Source organism: Ranitomeya imitator, chromosome 3 (genome assembly GCF_032444005.1).
Source record: "Ranitomeya imitator isolate aRanImi1 chromosome 3, aRanImi1.pri, whole genome shotgun sequence".
Lineage (NCBI taxonomy): Eukaryota > Metazoa > Chordata > Amphibia > Anura > Dendrobatidae > Ranitomeya > Ranitomeya imitator.
This window is the reverse complement of record NC_091284.1, coordinates 246484374-246506351: the sequence shown is the minus strand read 5'-3', so window position 1 is coordinate 246506351 and position 21978 is coordinate 246484374. Positions and strand designations below refer to the sequence as shown.

The 21978-nt window shown below is 45.0% G+C and overlaps 1 protein-coding gene across 1 annotated transcript in view; it reads left to right on the top strand.

The window, feature by feature from the left end:
- The window catches only part of SLC6A17 (solute carrier family 6 member 17), a 161643-nt gene that overhangs the window by 69157 nt on the left and 70508 nt on the right, over positions 1–21978 (top strand). Inside the window, exons 3-4 of the mRNA XM_069756318.1 lie at positions 10074–10231; positions 18106–18232. Coding sequence (XP_069612419.1) covers positions 10074–10231; positions 18106–18232 — 285 coding nt within the window. The remainder of the gene's footprint in view (positions 1–10073; positions 10232–18105; positions 18233–21978) is intronic.

Sequence of the window (21978 nt, the reverse complement as noted above, 5' to 3'; positions counted from 1 at the left end):
CTCACTGCCATGCGTCTGTAATGACCAGAGGTCCGAATAAGATCCAGTGAGTCACAAACCAAGACCAAGGCAGAAATCTCCAACGGTATTTACTCAAAGGCAAATTAATCAAGGTAATATGGAGAATATTAAGGCAGATGCACCCCAAAGATACACTAATTCAGCAGCAGCTGAAATCACTGTGCCACTCAAAGGTCTCCTGAGAACTGTGTACTACAACAGACTAGTAAGAAATTTACCTAACAGGCAACTAAAAACAGGAACAAGTGTAAATTGAATGTAGTGTTATTAAGGGAGCCCCTGAAATGGCACATTGAGTATAACTTACACAACTCTAATATAAGATACACCTCTAAAGTAACAATTTAACACTCTGAGCAGAGATACCCGGGTATCTATAACTATGGTACCGTATCCTGAGATGGATTTCCTCTCAGGCAGGAATCCGCAGAGGCTGTAGCCAGTTCATATCTTCAGCGCCAATAAGTTACAGCAAGCTCCTCTTGTCTTGTCGGCCGATGCTGAGCCCAAACGCCGGGGACTTAGTTAGTGGTCTCACGATGTAGTCTCTGCTTCTGTAGCTCCTAGGAATGGTTCCACGACAATCCGTCCGTCTCTGTATCAGCAGTCTGTCCAGACTTGTTCCTCCACTCAATGCACAGGGAATCCACAGACTTCCAAATTCGTACTGGGTTCTTAGCAAAGTCTCCGTCTTTTCTTAGATAAAGGGTTAGCTCCTCTCCAGGAAACGTTAGCAACACAAGTCTCTCACAGAGTTAAACAAAAGGTTAGCTCTTCTCCAGGGGAACGTTAGCAACAAAAAGTCTCTCAAAAGCTTCTTTTCCTCCAAAAACACTTGCAGTAAATCCACACAGTCTCTTTTTAAGATCTCACAGCAGCTTCTCCTTTTCTTCCCGCCTTTTCTCTCTCAGCTCTCACTTCCTACTTTCACTTTACACTCGAGACACTAGACCCCACCCCGCAGCACACATTGTCTCTGGGAGGTCTGTCCTCTGCTGCAACAGGCAAAAACCACAGGGTCCTAGTGCCCTCTCAGTGGGACTACAGTTCACCCTCTTACATGCCACTAGACCCCACTAGAGGTTGGCGTCCTCGACATACCTTCCCACTCAAATTCATCTTGAGCATATCGCTGAGGCGGTATTCCTGCCGTAGATCGTGTAGTTCTCCTGAGTCCTACATCAACAGGTGCGACCTTAGAGGGAGCTAGAGTCTCTTCCGTGGTCGTGTTAGTGGGCGTAAGTGGAGTTGTCTCCTCCTGCGGCTCGATGTCCTGTGATACAGCGTCAGGACCAAGCAGTTGACCTGATGCACTCTCCTCAACAACATCCTCCATATCCCCAACATTCTCATCACCCGAGGCCAGATCGGTCACAGGGGGCAAATAAGCAGGCGCAGGAGTAAGCACACCATCAAACTCAAGATCATTCAGAGCTTCCGCCCCTTGGAACATGGCCTCTGGCTCTAGGGGGGTAGGCGCCGAATCTTCAAACCAGCACCGTTGTAACATGTTACGATGCAAATTACGGGTTGGCCCCCCTGTCCCCACCGGTTCGACCTCGTACACTGGAATCTCAGGATTCACCTGTTTTTTTATCAGATACGGTATCACCTCCCATCGGTCACTCAGCTTTCCTGGCCGTCGTTTTGATCTCACCAACACTCTGTCCCCCGGAGAGAACAGCTCTGTTTGTACAGGTCGCGTGTCCTTATGGACCACCTGTCGAAGGCGGTCGCCCACCACCTGATGCACCACCCTCAACCGCTGCCGATGCTCTCGTACCCACTCGGATGCAGTCCGAAGGGGGGCGGAGGAGGGATCTGGCATGTTCAAATCCTCAATGTCTCGGCCAGGTCTACCAAACATCAACATGTGTGGTGAGTAACCAGTAGTACTGTGCACCCTGTTATTGTAAGCCCACATCAATTCGGGGAGATACTCAGGCCAGCATGTCTGTTGCTGACTCTCTAAGGACCTCAACATTTGCAACAGGGTCCGATTAAAACGCTCACACGCCCCGTTACCCTGAGGGTGGTAAGGCGTTGTTCTCGACTGCTCGATACCATAGAGCTGGTGCAACTCTTTCATCAGCGTCCCCTGAAAGCAGGCCCCTTGATCTGAATGTATTCTCTGCGGACACCCGAACACTTGGAAGAAATGTCGGCACACTGCCTCAGCCGCCGACTTGGCCGTCTGATCTCTTGTCGGCACCGCTACAGCATACTTGGTAAAGTGATCTGTCATCACCAGGCAATAGGAGTACCCTGACGTAGAGTACCCTATCAACACGTAGTCAATCATGAGTAGCTCCAGTGGAGCTGAAGTCTTAATAGACTGTGTGGGAGCCCGCTGCTCAGGGCTTTTGTTGAGCCCACAAATTCGGCACTGCCGACACGCGTCGGCCACCATCCCTCCCAACTCAGGGCAGTAGAGGACTCGCTGCAACCACTGAAGTGTCTTTTCACTTCCAAAATGGGCCCCCTTCTCATGCACCTCACGAGCGACCACTGGCCCCATCCCCACAGGAATTATCAGTTGGTACCGATGCTGCAGCTCCGATGGCAGGTACACCTTACGATACAAAAGACCTTGCTCCACATACAATTTATCCCATTGTCGAAGGAGTTTCATTCCTTCCATGGACAACTGAGCCTTGTCCTCTGCACTGGGCCAGGCCTTGTTTTGTACCCAACGGCGCACAAGTGCAATGTCCGGACACTCATCCTGGACTCTTGTCCAATCTGAGGGTGTTTTACCCAGGACACAGGGCATCCCGGTGGCCACCCCACTTGAGTGTACCACACTTTGGAAGATAGGTATCTGCCCCAAAGCTGGAGTTTCAGTATCCTCAAGTTGTTCATCAACATCTTCCCCGGATGACCCAAGGGGCACCCTTGACAATGCATCTGCATTGCCGTTCTCTCGACCAGAGCGAAATTTAATGCGGTAATTGAACTTGGCCAGTCTGGCGACCCACCGCTGCTCCAACGCCCCCAGTTTTGCATTCTCTAAGTGAGCTAGCGGGTTGTTATCTGTCATGACTAGCACCTCAGCCCCTGTTAGATACTCGGCGAAGCGTTCTGTCATTGCCCACACCAGGGCCAGCAATTCCAGCCGGAATGAGCTGTAGTTAGCCGGATTTCGCTCGGAGTCTCTTAAAGATCTGCTGCCATAAGAAATCACTCGTTCTCGGCCGTCCTGCACCTGTGCTAGTACTGCCCCCAACCCATGAAGACTACCATCGGTATACAACAAAAAAAGGGGTGTCAAACCGGGCGTAGGCCAGCAATGAGGCACTCGTTAGGGCGGTTTTCACTCCATCAAATGCCTTTTTCTGTAGGGGCCCCCATGGAATGGGGCGATTTCGAGGACCCAGCGCTGTCCCTCTCAAAAGTTCATTCAAGGGACTCACCACTTGTGAGAATTTAGGCACAAACCGCCGATAGTATCCTGTTAGGCCCAGGAAGGCCCGCACTTCTCGCAGGTCACAAGGAGGTGGCAACTCTTGTACCGCCTTAATCTTACTGGCTAAAGGTAGTACCCCGTCCGGGGTCACCAGATGCCCCAAATATTCAATCTGGTTTCGTAACAGTTGACATTTTTTTGGCTTTATTTTCAGGCCGTAGCTCTTGAGCCGCCGGAGAACTTGACGCAGCTTCTCCAGATGATCTTCAAATGAGGTTCCGAACACCACAATGTCGTCTAGATATATCAGGACTGATTCAAAATTTAGATCGCCCAAGCAATGTTCCATCAGGCGTTGGAAGGTTCCTGGGGCGGTAGCGAGGCCAAAGGGCATCCGGTTGAACTCAAAGAGCCCCATTGGCAAGACAAACGCCGTCTTGGCCCGATCTTTTTCAGCCATTGGGACCTGCCAGTACCCGCTTGCCAAATCCAACGTTGAGAAATACTTGGCCCGACCCAGGGCCGACAGGGATTCTTCAATACGGGGTAAAGGATATGCGTCCCGTACGGTGTGGGCATTCAATTTCCGATAGTCCACACAAAATCGGAGTGTCCCATCCTTCTTGCGGACCAAGACTACAGGGGCCGCCCAGGGACTCCGGCTCTCTCGGATCACTTGGTTGTCCAGCATACTGGCCACCATGCTCTTCACCTCTTGATAGAGCGCCGGAGGAATTTGACGATATCTTTCTCTAATGGGTGGAGTATCCCCCGTTGGAATCTCATGCTCAATCGTCTGGGTACACCCGAAGTCCTCTCCATGTCGGGAAAATGTCTCTTGATGTTCCCACAAAACTCTCTCCAACTGCTCCAACTGCACGGGGGTCAGCTTCTCCCGATCCACTCCCATCTGCTCCATGATCACATGAACATTCCATTCCTCCGTAGGAGGTTCAGTCCGGCCTACCTCGACCGCGAATGTCCAGGATGACTGTTGGTCTGGTCGCAATTCGAACCCTGCATTTTCCGGCACCTTCTCTGCCGGCACGAACAGTTCAGCCAGTATGGTCCCAGCGGGAATTGCAACAGCTTCATCTAAAACATTGATGCATCGGACCGGTACTCGTCCATTCTTCACAATCGCCAAAGACCGGGCCACATGTACCTTGGCAAATGAGGAACCCTCTCGGGCGGGCTCAAGTAGCACTTCAAGCCCATTCAATCTCTGTGCAGCTCCCACAGGCAGCATTAAGAGTTCCTCTTGTCTGGGTCCCAGCAGGATCGGGGCCCTCGAAGTCACTCGGACCCGGCCCACCCGGCCACCTGGGACCGCACTTTTCAGCAAGTCGCAACTCAGCACTAGACGGTGTAGAATTCTCTGTGTGGGTCGGTGTCTTGTCGCACGGGCCCAGTATCGGGGTCCTTCACTGGCATACATCTGGTGATTCAAATCTCGCAGCACGTTCATTCCGAGCGTCACTTCCATCCCTCTTCTAGGGGGGTGATCCACCAGTACTACCCCTTTCTGCCCCAGCTCTTGACCAAACATTTTTAGTTGCATCCACACGATCCCTTTGACTGACAATTGACCATTATTTGCGGCGGTCAGTCGTATCACTCGGCCATCCTCTGGAATCACTAGTCGACTGAAGTATCTCTCATATACTTCTAGAGGCATTATAGTACATTCGGATCCCGTGTCAACCAAGCACCTCATCTTCCGCCCTTCAAACTCTGCTTCTATCACTGGACTACATGCAAACAAATCTTGTTCATTCCGTCGAGGGCTTTGTGTGGGTGGGGCCGCTGCTGCTTGCCCTCTCATGGCAGCGGCCGGAAGTTTAAAGCCGGCGATGGGGTTTCTGGGGCTGTAAGCGCCCGGCAGTAACGCGAGATGTGTCCCTGGCGGCCACACTTCCAGCAGGTGATTGTTCCTCGTGGGCGAGGGCTTGACTCATTCTGATAGGACGACCTGGCCATTTGCGGGGTCACCGTTCCAGGGGGTGGGGCAGGAGGTTCCCGTGAGGTGGTAGAGGCGGGATTAACTGTCAGTTGAGACAATTTCAGCTTCAACTCCTTCACCTCAGCACGCAAAGCTTGTACCACGCTTACAAGCCCCTCTCCCCCCAACCCTGATGACACACCTTCCTCCAGCTGGGCACTGTTCACTGACCCCTCGGGAACATAGGCTGATTTCTCTTCCCTTTCCACTGCAGCTCGGTAAATCTGCCAGAAAGATAACTCTGGTGCAACCCGGGCCATTTCCAACAGCTTGTCCCGGAGAAGTCTATGGGCTAAACCGGTGATGAATTGGTTCCGGAGCAAGCGGTCTACCTCCCGGAACGCCCCCATGGCCCCCGGGTCTAGTCGCTGCATCTCATTCAACATCTCTTGTAAAATATTAGAGTACTGCATCAGGGACTCACACTCTCTCTGGGGACGATTAAAGAATAGGGACCGAAGCTGGGCCACACGCGCTCGGCCCCCCAAACTCCCCTCTAACAGTTCCAAAATCTTTTCTAATGTATCCCTCTCTGATTCTGGGCGCACCATCACCATACGCCTAATATCACCCTCCAGTGCATTTAATGCCAGCTCAGCGCGTAACGCGGGGGTCAAATTACACATGCGCAGAATACTCCGGATTCTCTCAGCCCAATCTTGCAACGCCATATTGCGCCCATCGTATTTCGGCATGTGCTGAAGTAAAGCTCCTACAGGCACATACCCTCCCGGAGTCGCAGCGGCTGCCAGGGGAACCCCAACCCCCGAGGAGGATGCGGATACAGCGGGGTCATTTCCACCCTCGCCCTCGTCCATGACAAACACTGGATCCTGCCGACTACGCGAAAAATGTAATGACCAGAGGTCCGAATAAGATCCAGTGAGTCACAAACCAAGACCAAGGCAGAAATCTCCAACGGTATTTACTCAAAGGCAAATTAATCAAGGTAATATGGAGAATATTAAGGCAGATGCACCCCAAAGATACACTAATTCAGCAGCAGCTGAAATCACTGTGCCACTCAAAGGTCTCCTGAGAACTGTGTACTACAACAGACTAGTAAGAAATTTACCTAACAGGCAACTAAAAACAGGAACAAGTGTAAATTGAATGTAGTGTTATTAAGGGAGCCCCTGGAATGGCACATTGAGTATAACTTACACAACTCTAATATAAGATACACCTCTAAAGTAACAATTTAACACTCTGAGCAGAGATACCCGGGTATCTATAACTATGGTACCGTATCCTGAGATGGATTTCCTCTCAGGCAGGAATCCGCAGAGGCTGTAGCCAGTTCATATCTTCAGCGCCAATAAGTTACAGCAAGCTCCTCTTGTCTTGTCGGCCGATGCCGAGCCCAAACGCCAGGGACTTAGTTAGTGGTCTCACGATGTAGTCTCTGCTTCTGTAGCTCCTAGGAATGGTTCCACGACAATCCGTCCGTCTCTGTATCAGCAGTCTGTCCAGACTTGTTCCTCCACTTAATGCACAGGGAATCCACAGACTTCCAAATTCGTACTGGGTTCTTAGCAAAGTCTCCGTCTTTTCTTAGATAAAGGGTTAGCTCCTCTCCAGGAAACGTTAGCAACACAAGTCTCTCACAGAGTTAAACAAAAGGTTAGCTCTTCTCCAGGGGAACGTTAGCAACAAAAAGTCTCTCAAAAGCTTCTTTTCCTCCAAAAACACTTGCAGTAAATCCACACAGTCTCTTTTTAAGATCTCACAGCAGCTTCTCCTTTTCTTCCCGCCTTTTCTCTCTCAGCTCTCACTTCCTACTTTCACTTTACACTCGAGACACTAGACCCCACCCCGCAGCACACATTGTCTCTGGGAGGTCTGTCCTCTGCTGCAACAGGCAAAAACCACAGGGTCCTAGTGCCCTCTCAGTGGGACTACAGTTCACCCTCTTACACGTCCACCGTCACATGCACGCCGACATCAGCTGCTGGCCTCTGCTTGACCGGCAGCGTGCATTGCGGTGCACAGACCGATCAGTCTGCATGGGGCAATACACTTCAGCTGAATGTGCGTCCAAGTTTATGCTGGCGTCGGCAGACCCCTGACCCGCTGTGCTCAGTCGCAGTGGCGACCACTGAGATCGCAGTCATTACATTACTGGCAATATATTAGGAGCATAAAAACTGATGGGAGTACTTTTTTAACAAATTGTTCATTTTCATACTGAGAATCACTAGTGATTGAGTGTTTGTTTTACTCCCCCTATTATTCATGTCCCTTTAATGTTTATGAGAGCCTCCTAATTCTCTTCTACAAGTGATGTTGAGGGAAAGAAGGAACCGTCTGTTGAATTTCTACTGCAACAGTTTTCGGCAGCATGTAGAGGAGCCTCTCTTCTCACAGAGACACAGGAACTATAGGCCGCAGCAGGCATTCCTTTCTATTGGTAAGTCGGGAGTGTCAGCTGTCTACCCACAGCTACCTATACGTCCTAATTCGTAAAGGGGTTATAAGTAAGCAGTCAGCAGGTTTTTGCTAGGTAATCTGACAGCAGCATGAGTAAGGGACAGCGACCACGATTCCAGCGATGTATCACTTAGTTTACTGGATGCAGCAGTTATGATAGAGTCATATAGAGTCATAGACTTCTGTGTTGAGGATCCAACAGAGCTCAGTAGTTGATCTGTGCGTAACCCTGTCCACACCACAGCTTTCTGCATGCATTACATAGTGACAGAGAGCTGGTAGTGGGGTTGCACTAGGAGGCACGAGACACCTAGTCCTGTATTGATAATCTCCTGCTGATTAAACACTGATTTTATTGAAACAGCAAAATACAGCTCAGTAAGTGAAACATCACTGTAATCAGTGTATCCTCTCTTAAGGTACCGTCACACTCAGCAACTTTCCAACGATCACGACCAGCGATACAACCTGGCCATGATCGTTGGAAAGTCCTTGTGTGGTCGCTGGGGAGCTGTCACACAGACAGCTCTCCAGTGACCAATGATGCCGAAGTCCCCGGGTAACCAGGGTAAACATCGGGTTACTAAGCGCAGGGCCGCGCTTAGTAACCCGATGTTTACCCTGGTTACCATTGTAAATGTAAAAAAAAAAAAACACTACATACTTACATTCCAGTGCCTGTCATGTCCCCGGCGTCCGCTTCCCTGCACTCCTCCTGCATCCTGTGTAAGCGCCGGCCGTAAAGCAGAGCTCTGCTTTAAGGCCGGCGCTGACACAGGATGCAGGAGGAGTGCAGGGAAGCGGACGTTGGGGACGTGACAGGCACCGGAATGTATGTGTTTTTTTTTAAATTTTACAATGGTAACCAGGGTAAACATCGGGTTACTAAGCGCGGCCCTGCGCTTTGTAACCCAATATTTACCCTGGTTACAAGTGAATACATTGCTGAATCGGCGTCACACACGCCGATTCAGCGATGTCAGCGGGTGATCCAGCGACGAAATAAAGTTCTGGCCTTCTAGCTCCGACCAGCGATGTCACAGCAGGATCCTGATCGCTGCTGCGTGTCAAACACAACGATATCGCTATCCAGGACACTGCAACGTCACGGATCGCTATCGTTATCGTTGTAATGTTGTTCAGTGTGAAGGTACCTTAACTTTATGGTGCTCTCAGATTACATACCAAAACCTACTGAAAGATTCCATTTAATGTGATAGTGCTGTTCTCATGTCTGTTTCATCATTGGCTTGGTGCCTAAAAGCACAGAAGACAAGTTCAGGGCCAGACTGGCCATTGGGCAATTCTGGCAAATGCCAGAAGGGCCTGTCTGGTCATGGGCTGCCTTGTCTGCTACGTTGTTAACAGAATCAGTGTTCTCAAGACTCCCATACTGTTAAGAGTAGTGACGAGCACAAAGTCGCTGACTCCATCACTTACCCCAGCAGGCCACGGGTATCATTAGAAATATTGGTGTTGTAGTAAATCTTGCTTTCCTCCATCCACGATATTGTTAATATATCCTCATCTGTTGCTTGGAAACGGGACAACATGGGCCTGTGTGATTGCAAATGCCAGGGCTGAATTTTAGTCCCAGTCCGTACCTGGACAAGTGTATCTGACTACAGAGGGTTACAAATATGAGTTTTGTTTTGTGGTAATCTCGAATACTTATGAAAGCTTTAAACCTTTTCCTAGCTTTTGGACTTTCCGCTCTACCACGTGTCTAAAACCAATGTCTGTCTCTATAACCTGCATAACTACTTGGCTCAGCATGTCTACTTGGCCTTCATGGACTCTGTAAAGTCACTGACATTTGGGTCCAGTTCCAACAACCTTTTCCTATTGCTCTACCTCAGCCATCTTATTCTTATTAAAAAAAGAAAAATGCAGTCAGTCTCCTTCTTCATAGACTGCTGAAAAGAACAATACATTGGATTGAAGAGCACATCAATTATTAACACAACTAGAGGGTCTCAAGACAATGTGCGTTGCGGTGTAGTAGACCATGCGTTTCAGTAAGGTCACACTACTAGTATCACTCATAGTTATATCCTAACCGATGTAAGACAAAACATGCAGTTTCTAGAATAACCTTCCTGTTATAATGTTCATTTTGTTTTTGTTTTCCTTTTTGTTGATTTATATTTTTCTTTTCGTTCCTTTGTTTGACCTTGAATTACATACTGACGGTTTTATTTTTTATTACCACAGGAGCATACATGGTCCCCTACCTGATCCTACTCATTTTGATTGGCATTCCTCTCTTCTTCCTTGAGCTGGCTGTGGGGCAGAGAATCCGCAGAGGTAGCATCGGAGTCTGGAATTACATATGTCCTCGGCTTGGAGGAATTGGCTATGCTAGCTGTGTTGTAAGCATTGGATTCCAATAGTTTTATTTTACCATGTTCCTTAGGTCAGATTCACACCATCTGGTTAATAGTGTGGGAAAAAAAGAACACCACCATAAGCCTTAGAAATATACAATTTAGCTACCACTAGCTGTACCCAAGGAATTGTTGTAGAACCTAAAATGGGATTCTTCTACAAACATGATCATGGCTTACAGCTCTTTTGCCCCATGAATTTGCAAGGTAAGAAGACTACCATAATATCCCTGTAGTAAAAAAAAAATCAAAAACAAACCAAAAGCATGTTACTAATAAGGAAAAAAAAAAGAATAAAGGCTATTAATTGCTAAGTAATCTTCTCAGTGTCGAAAAACATCGTTTTCGACTCTGGCGATTTATGTTTCCAGTGTTAAGATGATCACCTATTGGGGCAAGAACAGAATAAAATCCCCTTTTAGGTTATATCTTTATAATATTAAGTGAGTATTATGTGTATTATATTCCCTTTCCTTTTAAAAATTTGCAATAAAAACAATTTGAGACAGAAAAATACCATAAAATATGGGCAGCAAACGGATGTAACATAGATGGCATCTATGTGCTGTTTATTCACATGGACCCATTTATTTAAAATAATCTTGACATTAGTCAGTCAGTCTGACCAAACTGGGACATTGCTATATTTTTTTGTTTTGTTTCGAACTAATGGACTGCCAAAAAAAGGGAACATGTGAAATGAGCCAGAGTCTAGAGCTGGGGTTATACTCGGCCTGCGGGGCATTGGGCTCCCGGGATATCTTTTGGACAGCAGAGAGCACACTGTATCAGTGTAATTGTAAGCCAATTTGTATTTGTAAGCCAAAACCAGGAGTGGAACAAATAGAGGAAAAGTATAATAGAAACATGTCACCACTTCTGTATTTATCACCCGCTCCTGGTTTTGGCTTACAAATACTGATGTAAAATACTGACCAAATACTGCTAGTGTGACGGCAGCCTTAAACTGACAGATCTACAATCCCACAAAATATTAGATCAGCGATCAGGCAAGTAAAAGTTAAATACCCACACTGAGGACTAAGTAAAAAAAAATAAAAGGAAAAAGAAATTGTAAAAATTAAAAAGAAATAAATAAAAAAAAATAACCTATGGAAAAATAGCAGAAAAGTATTTTGCCACTAAAAACTTATGCGAGAAAAAAAAACAAAAAAAGTATTGCAAAGTCTATAGTGACCCATGCTAAGAAACTGTGCCATAACACGTACAAAAACCATCTTAAAATTTTTTTAAAAAACCTTCAAAAATGTAGCAGTTTCTGTACACTGACACACAAAAAATGGAATAGAAAGTGATCAAAAAGTCATATAGAAAAAAATGGTATCACTGAAAATGTCACCTTGTCCCACAATGAATGTGGCCTGTCAACTTCAAATTTTTCTTATGTGTGACCTATTAAGCTGGCTGAATTTGAGACATCTGGTCTATCTGGCATCTGAGTGCTATCCATTAAAAAACACAGATAGTGTACATGAACAGTGTCGGACTGGAACACCATGGGCCCACCAGAGAAAATCATTCTTGGGGCCCACTATGTAGCTACATAGAAATAGATACAAGACCACCAATTGTGCGGTAAAAAGCACTAATATCAGGGTATAATTTAAGGTAGTACACGTCTTAATTATGTAGCAAGGGTTGGGGTAGCCCCCTCGCAGAATATAATTCAGCCCCCTCACAGAATATAATTTAGCCCCCTCATAAAATATAATGCAGTCCCCTCTAATAGAATATAATGCAGCACCCCACAAAATATAATGCAACCCCCTCAGGTATAACGCAGTCCCCACCATAGAATATAATGTAGCACCCTCATAGGGTATAATGCAGCCCCCTCATATAGTATAATGCAGCCACCACAGAATATAATGTAGTCAACTGAGATAATGCAGCCCCACCACAGAATATAATGCAGCCCCCCCATAGAGTATACTGTAGCCCCCTCACATAGTATGATGTAGCCCCTCATAATATAATGTAGTCCCCTGAGAATAATGCAGTCCCCCCACAGAATATAATGTAGCCCCCTCATAAAGTATAATGCAGCCCCTCTCCACCCTCATCATTGTCCTCATCACCACTTCCATCATTGCCTTCTCCCCCACCACCCCTATCATTCTCCACCACCACCTCCATCACTGCCCATTCCACCAGTTGCATCATTGCCTCCTCCCCACCATCATTGTCCATTTCATCACCTCTATCATTGCCTCCCCCCACCACCATCATTGCCTCCCCCACCACCATCCTTGCCCATCACCTCCATCATTGCCTCCCCCCACCACCATCATTGCTTATTTCATCACCTCCATCACTGCCTCCCACCACCACCATTGCCCATCACCTCCATCATTGCCTCTCAATCATCACCATCATTGCTCATCACCTCCATCACTGCCTCCCCCACCACCATTGCCCATTTCATCACCTCCATCATTGCCTCCCACCACCACCATTGCCCATCATCTCCATCATTGCCTCCCCCACCATCATCATTGCCCATCACCTCCATCTTTGCCTCCCCCACCACCATCATTGCCCATTTTATCACCTCCATCACTGCCTCCCACCACCACCATTGCCCATCACCTCCATCATTGCCTCTCCCCCACCACCATCATTGCCTCCCCCACCACCATCCTTGCCCATCACCTCCATCATTGCCTCCCCCCACCACCATCATTGCCCATTTCATCACCTCCATCACTGCCTCCCACCACCACCATTGCCCATCACCTCCATTATTGCCTCTCCCCCACCACCATCATTGCCCCCCACCTCCATCATTGCCTCCCACCACTACTGCCCATTTCATCACCTCCATCATTGCCTCCCCCCACCACCATCATTGCCTATCACCTCCATCATTGCCTCCCATACCATCATTACCTATCACCTCCATCATTGCCTCCCCCACCATCATTGCCTCCCCTCACCCTCATTGCCCATCACCTCCATCATTCCTTCCCTCACCATAATTGCCCATCACCTCCATCATTGTCTCCTCCACCATCACTGCCCATCACTTCCATAATTGCCTCCCCTCACCTCCATCATTGCCTCCCACCACCACTGCCCATTTCATCACCTCCATCATTGCCTCCCCCTCACCACCATCATTGCCTATCACCTCCATCATTGCCTCCCATACCATCATTACCTATCACCTCCATCATTGCCTCCCCACCATCATTGCCTCCCATCACCCTCATTGCCCATCACCTCCATCATTCCTTCCCTCACCATGATTGCCCATCACCTCCATCATTGTCTCCTCCACCATCAGTGCCCATCACTTCTATAATTGCCTCCCCTCACCTCCATCATTGCCTCCCCACCACCATCATTGCCCATCACCTCCATCATTGTCTCTCCCCCACAATCATTGCCCATCACCTCCATCATTGTCTCCCCCAACCCCAGTCATTGCCCATCACCTCCATCATTGTCTCCCCCCACCAATATCATTGTCCTTCACCACACACACACAGCTCACCGCAGCTCATCACACACACACACACACACACACACACACACACACACACACACACTCTCGCTCTCTCACTCACACACACACACACACACACAGGCAGGCAGGCACACACACAGGCACACAGCACAGCTCACCTCCCCACAGCAGCAGCTCATTCCAGCAGCCTCTTCCTCGCTGGATTCCTGGAAGCTTTCTGACTGAGACAGCAGCACGCTGGATGATGACGTCATCCAGCTGGGCTGTCTCAGACAGGAAGCAGGACGCTGGGAGCTGAGCTGCTCTGGGAGTCTGTGTGCCTGCGTGTGTATGTGTGCGGTGCTGTTCTGTGTGTGGGTGTGCGATACTTTGTGAGTGTGTGTGTGTGTGGTGCGGCTTTACATGCGGGCAGTGTTAGCTGCAGCCTGCGGCTAACGCTGCCCGCTATTAAAGAGAAAGGGTATTCACGCCTCTTCCACGCCCATAGGGGCATGGGGAAGTGTGAATATTCATTTGGCTTTAGCAGCGGGGACAGAATCCTGTCTCCAGCTGCTGCTACTGGCACAGGGCGGGCCCCCTTGACTCAGGGGCTCTATAGCCACTGGCAAGGGGCCCCTGGAGCAGTGGGGGCCCTAGGCAGCTGCTGGCCAGTATGCCAGCAGGTGTCAGTGCCTGGGCCCACCGGAGAATCCTCCAGTTCTCCGGTGGGCCAGTTCGAGCCTTTACATGAAAAACAAAACAAAATGCAACATGTTGCGCTCGGCGCAGCATCAAAACGACACATGCGGATGCATCCGCATACATTCGCATGGCTTGCGTACCCAATGGTAAAGATAGGTACGCAGGACGCATGCCGACGTAGGCGGAGCTGAATGGAACATGTGTGGCAGTGGGCGGGGCTTAACAGAGGAACTACACAGCCCTCCGCAGCTCTGCCCTAGGCAAGTGTGAAACCAGCCTAAGATGGATGAGGATCGCAATGCAATGCTCCGACTGGCTGTCGACACTCCCAACCCGAGCGTGACAGCATGTCACACTGGGGTCGGAGTATCCGCCGGCCAGTCCGAGCACTGCATTGCGATCCTCCTCCATCTTATACGACTTGAGAAAAGTGACTTCCAATCACACAAAATACTCTGTGGTGAGGCGGCTAGTCACAGCCACTTATGATGTAGGAAAGAAGCGGAGCTGGAAATGGCACAAAACATTAACTGGTAAGTATTTTATTGCACACACTGATCATTCATTACGGATCGCTAATGGATAGTTAAATAAAAAAAGCACACTAAAGTGGTAATTTAAAGTAAATGTCTGTCCTGGAAAACCATTTTGTTTATTCATTTCAATTAGCTGAGTTTTGTATACTAATTAATATCTTAACATATCTTTAAAGGGAATCTGTCAGCAGGATTTCACATCCCAAACTATTCATATGTGCATTTAGATCTTTCAAGGACAAGTCCAGTAATATTTTACATGGCCAGTCCATTCCTGCGTTACTGAGAAATCAGCCTTTGAAGTAATATGCAAATGTGGATGAAGACCTATGGTAGATCTGAAGCCTCTGTCACTCCAACTATATTTCCCACCTATTGCCGCTTGATTCTGCTTGACCGACGACTCCTTTGCCTGAAGTTACACAGCACAGAGGCTGTCAGTCAAACAGGAAGAGGCAACACTGGGCGGGGAATAGAGCTGGTGTGACGGAGGCTTCAGATTTTCAGCCTCGTTTGCATATTAATTCAAACACTTATTTCTCAGTAATGGAGGAATGGATTCACCATGTAAAAATATTGTTGGATTTGTCTTTGAAAGAGCTACATGCGTGTATAGCTTTGGGGGTAACATCCTGCTGACAGATTTTTCTGGCAGATCCATTTTTCCAATACAGAGTTCTAAGTCTCTTGTGTACACATATACTTAAAATAAAAGTACTTGCAGCTGCCAATAGGAGTGAATAGCATATTTGTTTCTCTGCAACTGAACAATAGTAATGGATGCAGTGAACTAGTGATGCCTGCTCTCTATGCAGGAGAATGGAATCTCTGGGTCTGTAAAGCAAAGTATCGACCACTATCACTAATATTGTAAGATACATTATGAAATTGTTAATCAATAGAAAATTGTGATCTGAAATGACATTGTGTTAAAGGGTTATTCCCACATTTATAACGACCACCTATCCAAAGGAAATATAACACACGCACACCCTGCCATAGAGAATGAAGGAGCCATGGTGAGCATGTGCACCTGCACTTCAATATTAATTGCCAACGCAGTGCTCCATTTTTTTAGTTGTCCCATCCGTCAGAACCGTTCTATCCAACAAAGGAAACAATAATGTTGTTTTAACCTTTTCAGGACGCATCTATCCTAGACAAAGTATTTGTTGCATTTTTATTACTGTATTCCAAAACCTATAGCTGTGTAATTCATCCACCAACGTTGCCGTGCAAGGCGTTTTTTCGTATTTTTAATGGTACCATATTGATGTACATATGATGGGTCCAAAACCTTTAGTATTTTTTTTCTTTACTAATAAATGCTGCTGTTTTTTTCTTTATGATGATGTGGATTTTCCATGTGCCATATTCAACTAGTTATGTATATTTTTATGTTTTGCTACTTTTGTGCTTTAAAAGCATTTGAAAAAAAGTTTATTTCTTATCTATCACACCTCCAAAAAAAGTTATGTTATCATTTTCCTTTTTTATTTGTTATCTTCACTCTTTTTTTTAGATTTTACTTCTTTAGCACTAGAAAGTGCCCTAAAAATATCATTTGTATAGCCTTATTTTGAGGGGCATGTTTTTTTTCTAGATCTTTTTCTCAACAAAATTGTATAACTCCTTATGTGGGATGAGTTGAGGTGTTCATTAATAATATTTTCGGGCATATGTAATTATTTTAATGGAAACCGGTCAGCAGATTTTTGCTATCTCATCTGAAAGCAGTATGATGTAGGGATAGAGTCCCTGATTCCAGCAATATACAACTTACTATATTTTTCGGATTATAAAACGTACTTTTTTCCCGTCATCTAATGACTAGCTTTAAGGGTCTGAGTTAATTATTCCCTTAGCTCAGTAATACGGGTGGATTAGGATATACCACAGAAGGGGACACCGGTGAAGGATTTGTTAGAGAGTCATGAATTAGCTTGATGATCACCTCATTAATTGTTAGGAACTCACATACACTTTTACAGAGATGTTCTTTTCTAGATCTGATAGTTGTCTACATTTCTTTTCGTTTACTGCTTTCATTATATATTTTATTATCATTACTTATATTTCAGTCTATACAAATATTCTGGATTTAAGGGATCTTTACAAGATAATATACAGTATAATATATGACATTTATGGCATGTACATAGCTATAATGGCTGATATTTGGGGGTACCACCTCTGGACCCCTGACCCTCTGTTCTGCTTGTGAATTAGCCCATAGTTGCGGCCTGATGGGTGGAGAATAAATGGTGAGGTGGCTACATATATTATATACATTGGACTTTCCATTAAAGGGCTGTTCCCATTGTGTACATCTATAGCATATACGAGTCCCACCAATGGGATCTGCATCTGAGAATGACGCTCTCCGTGGAAAGGTGGTTGCATGTCACATACACTACTAATCCAGTCACTTGAATGGGAGATGCCACCAACACTCCATCAATGACCACTGCGCACAGGGGACCAGTTCTTGAGATAAATGTGAGGACCTCCATCTTCCATAAATTCACAGCAATGCGACTATATCTTTTCATTTCATTGATTTGAGCATGTCAATCAGTTTTGTAATTCATTATTATTGTCATTTCTAATAACTTAGATGCCTAATGGTTTCGGGACTTATCAAAAATATAGAAATTTTGTGACTTAATGAATAGATTTTAAAAAAGGTCTGGTTCTTTCAGGTAAGTATGAGACAACGACAAGGGCTTTTCAGTCGCTGATTTTTATTTCGGTTCCATGATGATCATGCCAGGTACTCATTGATAGAAGTAAATCGGCTCTGCCAGTGCAAAACGTAGCCTAAAGGGGTTGTTTTTCCCTATAACTGGGTACAGTGGAAAAATTAATTATGAATGTCCCCAGGGTTCTCTTACAATCGCTTATTGAGGATATGTGAATGAAATATATTTAAAAGATACACCGCACCACCCAAACTGTTCTCATAGCCTCAGATCTTTCCAATACTCATGGTCATTTTAAAAGATGAAGAAGAACAAGTGATGTACAATTCCATGAATTCATTAGCGTAATTACACGATGTGAGTTGGCAGAACATGTAATTACATTTACCACGGCAGAGAGAGATTCCACTAATCTGTATTTAATAAGGGTATTTTTCACTTGTTCCTTAGGTCTGCTTTTTTGTCGGGCTTTATTACAATGTGATCATTGGATGGAGCATATTCTACTTCTTCAAGTCTTTTCAGAATCCTCTACCGTGGTATGAATGTCCCAGTGTGAAAAACGGCTCTGTAATCCGTAAGTTGATGATAAGTTTTATATTGCATTGTTATTTATGATGATATGACGATGTTCAACTTTTTTGCCAAATTCTTTAAATAATGATTTTTTTTTTATTTTAAACTGTATATATCAGTATAAACATTTTTTTTTTCTCCTCAGCATTGCAGAGATTTGGGCTTTAATAGTTTATATGCAAATTTCCACTTCCACCAAGGGGCGTTATTATAGATTCTTGTTTGGGGCATTGACTTTTTTCCCATATGACATTGTCCAATCATAAAAAAGCAGTGTAACAGTGGCATGTAAAAGTTTGGGCACCCCTGGTCAAAAGTACTGTTATTGAGAACAGTTAACAGTTAAGCAAGTTGAAGAGAAAATTATCTCTAAACGACCTAAAGTAAAATATGACACATTTCCTTTGTATTTTAGGCAAAAAAATAAACATTTTTGACATTTTGCAAAAAGGAAAATGGGGCTATGTAAAAGTTTGGGCACCGTGCATGGTTAGTACCTAGTATCACCCCGTTTTGAAAGTATCACAGCTTGTAAACGCTTTTTGTAGTCAAGAGTCTTTCAAATCTTGTTTGAGGGATTATGATCCATTATCCCTTGGTAATTTCTTCCAGTTCTGTGAGATTTCTGGGTCGTCTTGCATGCACTGCTATTTTGATGTCTATCCACAGATTTTCAATGATGTTCAGATCAGGGGACTGTGAGGGCCAGTGTAAAACCTTTTGCTTGCACCATTTGAGGTAGTCTATTGTAGATTTTGAAGTGTGTTTAGGACCATTATCCATTTGTACAAGCCATCCTCTTTTCAACTTCAGCTTTTTTACAGATGGTGATATGTTTGCATCAAGAATTTGATGAAATTTCATTGAATCCATTCTTCCATCTACCGGTGAAATGTTCCCCGTGCCATTGGCTGCAACACAACCCCAAAACATGATTGATCCACCCCCATGCTTAATAGTTGTGTTTTCCTGAAATTCTGTGCCCTTTTTTCTCCACACTTATCTTTGATCATTGTGGCCAAAGAGTTCTATTTTAATCGCATCTGTCCACAGAACTTGTTTCCAAAATCCATCAGGCTTGTTTAGATGTTCTTTTGCATTCTTCTGATTCTGAATTTTATGGTGAGGATGCAGGAGAGCTTTTCTTCTGATGACTCTTCCATGAAGACCATATTAATGCAGTTGTCTCTGAACAGTAGAACAATGTACCACAAATCCAGGGTCTACTAATTCTTTCCAAAGTTCTTTTGTGTTCCAGAGGGGGTTATGATTTGCCTCTCTAGCAATCCTATGAGCAGATCTCACTGAAAATTTCTTTGTCTTCCAGACCTTATCCTGACCGCCATTGCTCCTGTTAACTGGCATTTCTTAATTACATTTTGAACTCAGGAATGGGAAAGTTGAAAATATTTTGCTATCTTTTTCAGAGTGCCAAGCAGATGGCTGTTGTTATTTGGCACAAGTTTTGATGAGGCTAGGTTTTTATACTGCTGCAAAATTTTCATCACCTGGCCTTTCCTAATGATTATAGTAAACAAGTCATAACCATAACAGGTTAATTAAGTAAGCAAGCCATAACCATAACAGGTTAATTAAGGTCTGAAACCTTGCTCAAAGTTATCTGAGCACACAAATGTCCAAGGGTGCCCAAATTTTGCATTGACCCATTTTCCTTTTTGTAAATTTTAAAATGTAAACAATGACAGTATTTTTTGCCTAAAATGCAAAGGAAATGTGTCATTTTTAACTTTTGGCATTTTAGAGATTATTTCATCTTCAACTCACTTAACTGTTCACAATAACAGTAATTTTAACCAGGGATGTCCAAAGTATTACATGCCACAGTATACAGAGGAAAATAAAACAAACAGAACATGGAGACATCTCCTATCTGCCTTGGCCTACTGATATTACAGTGGCAGGAGAGGAAGAGAGCTACACTGTAATGTCTATACATATAATGCTTTGGATGTATCACAAGTAGTTTGAAATAATGCCCTAATAACTGGGATAGGTACAGTATGTGATAATTGCTGCTTGCACAATCATCGTCCCTCAATTGCTGCTTCCCTCTGCAGCTCTTCTCTCCCGGCACTGTAATGTCAGTAAGTCAATTCCTCCTTCACATGTCCATGTTTCCAGTGCGTGTAGTATCCATTTTTTCACTGATGCCACGAGTACTCATAAAAACAAACGGTGCTATGCACATGTTGTGCTTTTACATGGACTGTACGTCCATGCAGAACACACGGAGGCAAGTCTATTTTTTTCTGTCAGTATGGATGAAAAGGGCCCATACAAGTCTATGGGTCCGTGAAAAACGTGTAATTTCTTTCTGTATTCATCCACACTGGAAAAGCGCTGATGATGCACTGATGGAAAACACTGATAACATTGGTACCGGTTTTTCACATACGTGCTTTATTCAGACATGTGAAGGAGGTCTAAGGGTATGAGGAGATCTAACTGTGATCAGGTTTAGATACATCAAGTCTCCCTGACATTCTCTGGGGACAGTTGCTTTCTTGCCCCTGTATAACATTGCCTTCTTATGTTTGAGCGATGGCATACAGCGTCACCACCCTCCCCCCAGAGAAGAATCTCTGCTACTGCCCCCTTGATTTAAGTGAAAATTTGCATATTGCTGTGGAAATAAAACAACAAATGTTTTAATCAGCCCTTCTACCACTTTTCAGTGATATATACATTTTAAAATGAAAAAAAAGATAGTGTGTGGGTAGGCTTAGACTTTTCAGTGATATATACATTTTAAAATGAAAAAAAAGATAGTGTGTGGGCAGGCTTAGGAGATTGACCCTCCCAATGCAACAGCAGCAATCAGAGGTAGATTACCGTAAATCACTGCCGATGAACCACATAAATTGAGCAGTCAATGTATGTCACCAACATTTGTGTGGGATCACCATTTTACCACCTTCCCCCCTCAGCGTGATTGTGGGGTGTCGATGTGCTGTTGAATGCTAATTTTGTGTTCCTGGGAAGTCCAGCATAAGGCTGCCGTCACACTAGTAGTATTTGGTCAGTATTTTACATCAGTACTTGTAGCCAAAACCAGGAGTGGAACAATTAGAGGAAAAGTATCATAGAAACATGTCACCATTTCTGCATTTATCACCCACTCCTGGTTTTGGCTACAAATACTGAGGTAAAATACTGACCAAATACTGCTAGTGTGACGGCAGCCTAAGAGTTTATTTTTAGCATGTACTGCAATACTAAAGTTTTCCAAAATATAAACTACCGTAATTAAAAACTATAATAAAATAACTGCAGCACATACTACAAGTGATTTTCAATAGCAAAAAAAGCATAAAAGTTTGAATTAGGACCCTGTTCCCCATTTGAAAATAAATACATTATTTTATTATGCATACGCAAAAGTCCAATGTATCAAAATATGTAATTATTTAACATAAGAATGCTGTTTTTCAGTTCCAGCACTTCCCCTAAAAATGTAAGTCAAAGTGAGTTAACCACTTCATGACGTTACAATTGTCCGTTTTTGCGCTTTCATTTGTTTCCTCTACTGTTCAAAAAGCTATAACTTTTTTAGTTTTCCGTCCCCATAGCCGTATGAGGCCTTTATTTTTGCGGGACGAGTTGTACTTTTGAATGACACCACTCATTTTATCATGTGATGCACTGGAAAGCTGGAAAAAAAATTCCAAGCGCATTGAAATTGCAAAAAAGTGCAATTCCACAATTGTTTTTTTTTTTTTTTCGTTT